Source organism: Aptenodytes forsteri, unplaced genomic scaffold (assembly GCF_000699145.1).
Source record: "Aptenodytes forsteri isolate BGI_AS27 unplaced genomic scaffold, ASM69914v1 Scaffold254, whole genome shotgun sequence".
NCBI classification, from domain to species: Eukaryota; Metazoa; Chordata; class Aves; order Sphenisciformes; family Spheniscidae; genus Aptenodytes; species Aptenodytes forsteri.
Genome location: NW_008794459.1, coordinates 22,955 through 26,636, shown reverse-complemented (window position 1 = coordinate 26,636; position 3,682 = coordinate 22,955). Strand labels below are relative to the sequence as shown.

General features: G+C 68.8%; 1 protein-coding gene across 1 annotated transcript in view; it reads right to left on the bottom strand.

Moving 5' to 3' along the window:
* The window catches only part of LOC103908492 (nuclear mitotic apparatus protein 1), a 21,563-nt gene that overhangs the window by 3,882 nt on the left and 13,999 nt on the right, over positions 1 to 3,682 (bottom strand). Inside the window, 4 exon segments of the mRNA XM_009290877.2 lie at positions 5 to 201; positions 204 to 1,860; positions 1,863 to 2,840; positions 3,340 to 3,462. Of these exon segments, the coding sequence (XP_009289152.2) occupies positions 5 to 201; positions 204 to 1,860; positions 1,863 to 2,840; positions 3,340 to 3,462 (2,955 nt within the window).

Genomic DNA, 3,682 nt, shown 5'->3' with positions numbered 1-3,682 from the left:
GCGCCAGGTCCTGGCGGTGCTGGCTCTCCAGGGAGGCGCGCTCGGCCTGCAGCTGCTGGCAAAGGTGCTTCAGCGCCGGCAGCTCCCCGGCGAGCGCCTGGGCGCTGCCGAGCTCCTGCTGCAGGGCGGCGAGGAGCTGCTCCTTCTGGAGGCACTTGTCCTGGCAGACCTTCACCTCCTGGCGCAGCTCGTCCTCCCGCGCTCTGGCATGTCCCTCTTCAGGGCCTCGATGGCCAGCCGCTGCTTCTCCATCTCCTCCTGGCACCGCTGCACCTCCACCTTCATCAGCGAGCACCTCTCGGCCGCCCGGGAGGCGGCGGTGGCCATCTCCGTCTGCAGCACCCGCAGCCTCTCCTCCAGCTTCTTGCTCTTCTCCGACTCGGCGACGATCAGGCGCTTCAGCTCCTTGCTCTCCCCCTCCTTCTCTGTCACCTGCCGATGGAGGATGGAGACCTCATGCTCCAGGCTGCCGATCAGGCTGTTCTTCCTCTCTATCTCCTGGACGCACTGGGACACTTGCTCCTTCCAGCTCTCCTCCGAGCGGCCCTTCTCCTGCGCCGCGGAGCGGAGGGACACCAGCTCCTTCTCGGCGGCGGCGATGGCGGTTTTGCTCTGGATCAGCTCCCTGCCCTTCTCCTGCAGCTCCTTCCGCAGGGCCTCCACGGTGCCGTCGTGCAGAGCCTGCGCCGACCTCGAGGCCTCCAGCAGCTTCTGCAGCTCCGACGCCTTCTCCTTCTGCTGGGCCGTTTCCCTCCTCGAGGCCTCCAGCTCCGCTTGCTCCGCTATCGCCGCCTCGGCCGCCGCTCGCTCGAGGGCGGCCATAGCCTCCTGCTGCTCCCTGCACTTTTGCTCCAGCTCCTCCACTTGCAAATGAAGCGCCTGGGTCTCCTTCAGCTTCTCCTGGTAAAGGTCTTGGCTCGAGCCGGATTCCTGCTCCCTGTGACGGGTCTTCTCCTCCAAGCTTTTGCGGGACATCTCCTTTGAGCAGGTGGCCTTGATGCTGTCCCCCTCCGCGTCCCTGCTCTGAGCGGCCTCCGAGAAGCCCTGCAGCTCATTGTCCGCCTTGGGCGCCTGCTCCTTGGCCGCCTCCGCCGAGGCGAGCTCTCCTTTCAGCTTGCTGACCGTCTTCTGCAGGTCCCTCAGCTCCTCGCCCCGCGAGATGTTTTTCCGGCGGAGCTCCTCCAGCTCCTCCTCCTTCTCCTCCATCAGCTCCCGGGACCGGGCCAGCTCCTCCCGGTGCACCGACCGCTCCACCCTCTGCTCGTTGAGGGAGTTTTGCAGCTGCGCCTCCAGCTCTGCCTTGCGGGCTCGCTCGGCAGTGCAGTCCGCCTTGCCCCGTCCCGCCTCCTGCCGCAAGCATTCAGCTTCCTCCTCCCGGCACGCCAGGTCTCGCCGGTGCTCCCGCAGCGTCTCCTCCAGCCTGGCGCCCAGCAGGGTCACCTCCCCGGACAGCTTCTTCACCTCCACCTCCACCTCCAGCTCCCGCTGCCTGCTGGCGGCGGCCGCCCGGGAGCCCTCCGCGCTCCGCAGCCGCTCCACGGCGACTTCCAGCTCCTTGGATTTGAGCTTCTCCTGGGAGAGCTGCTGGGAGACCCCCTCCAGCGCCTCGGCGGCTCTCCGGGCATCCGCCTCCAGCCCGGCTGCGCGCTGGGCCGCGGCTTGCTCCGCGATGGCCATCTTCTCCCGCAGGGAGGAGACCTCCGCCCTCAGCCTCTGCTCCTCGCCCTCCTTCTCCTTCGCCCGCGCCCGGGCGCTGGACAGGTCGGCCTGGAGGGCGGCCAGCCTCTCCTGGTGCTCAGCGGCCAGGCGCTCTGCCCGGGCCTCCAGCACGGCCGCCTTCTCCTGCTCGGCCTGCAGCTGCTCTGGCAGGCCCGGCTGTGCTCCCGGCTCAGCGCCCGCATCTCCTCCTCCAGCCGCCCGCGCTCTCCTTCCTCCCCTCGGGCAGCGGGGGAGGCTCCCATCGGCTTCTCCCGGCTCTCCTGCAGGGCCCGGCGCTTGGCCGGCTGCTCGCCCCGCTCCTGCGGAGCCGGCTCCCGGCCCTGCACCAGCTGCTGCCTCTCCGCCTCCAGCTCGGCGATCCTGGCCAGGCTGCCCTCCAGGCTCTCGGCCGCCCGCCTCTTCTCGTCCTCCAGGATGCCCTCGGTGTTCCGCAGGGATTCCTCCAGGAAGAGCAGCCACTCCTGCAGGCGGGTGTTCTCCCGGGCCAGCCTCTCCCTCTCGGCCAGCCGCTGCTGGCTCTCCTTCAGCCTGCCCTCCAGCTCCCGCAGCTGGGCTTTCAGCCCCTCCGCCGCTCCCTGCTGCCGCTGGGCGCCGAGCTCGAGGATCCTGGCTTCCAGCTCGCCGACCTTGCGGCTCAGCTCAGCCTTCTCCTCCGCCGAGGCGGCCTGGCTGGTATCCTGGGCCTGCGCCATGGCCTGCAGCTGGCTGCTCAGGGACGCGTTGGCCTCCCGCAGGTGCTGGAGCTGCTGCAGGGCAGAGTCCCTCTCCCGCAGGGTCTTCTCGTGCTGGGCGTCGAGGGCAGCCAGCCGCCCGGCCTCCCCCTCACACCTTGCCTCTGCCTCGGCCTCCCGGCCCCGCAGCGGGGTGCCCTGGGGCTCGCCGGCCTCCCGCGCCCGCAGGTCCTGCTCCAGCCTCTCCCTGGCCTGGTGGCTCTCGGAGAGGGAGCTCTGGAGGCTGGCGACGAGGCCGCCCAGCTGCTGCTTCTCCTCCTCGAAGCGGCCGCGTTCGGACTGCAGGGCTGCCTCCCGCAGCTGCTTCTCCTCCTCCAGCCGCAGGACAGTGGCCTGGAGCTCGGCCCCTTTAGCGGCAAGGCTGGACACCTCCTGCTTCAGCTCCTCCAGCTGGCAGAGAGAAGAGGGGGGTGGGGGTGGGGGGAAACAAGACACACACACACCCAGGCATTACTTGAGCTGCACCCAACACCTTCACCGGAGACCCACGTGCTGCATCCCGGCGCTTGCGTTCCCTCCCGGCAACCCCGGTGCACCCCAGAGCACCCCGCTTTCCCCTTAGCCTTGTGCCGCTCTGCTCTCTCGGACCAAACGCCTTTTCTCACCGTGCAGGAGCCGCTCCCTCCACGACCCACCCGTGCTACGGGAGGCTGGGGGAGCCAGCAGCTACCCGGGAGCGGTATTCCCAAATTCAGCACAAAAGGGGTTCCCACAGAGTGCTCAGCCCCACAACCCCCACCCAAAAGCAGAGAGCAGCCGGCTCTGCCCCACACGGCTTTGCTGTGCACCCCCCAGCACCCGCTGCTCTCCCCAGCTAGAGGAGTTTTCCACCCGAGCGCTGCCTGCCCTCGCTGCGGGAGCCAGAGGCTCTCTCGAGACCCCGCTGTACCTTCAGGATGTCTCCCATGACCTCTCCCTTCTCCTGGGCGCTGCAGTCCCTCAGCTTGGCCAGCTGGTCCTCCAGCAGAGAAACCTTCCCCTGGAGAATCTCGATCTTCTCTTCCGAGCATTTCTGGGGACAGAGACGTGGGACTGAGCACGGTGCGAGGCGAGGGAACCGAGCAAGAAGAGGCGCAGTCACCCTTCTTTATTCGACACCAAGCTTTCCGGCAGCTTCGCCTCGGCAGGCTCGGGGCTTCTCTCCTCGCTGTGAGGACGGCAGCCTGTCCCACCGCGGCGAACCCTTCCCGGGAGCAGGGAGAGGCTCCCCGCGGGAGCCGGCTGGTGCACAG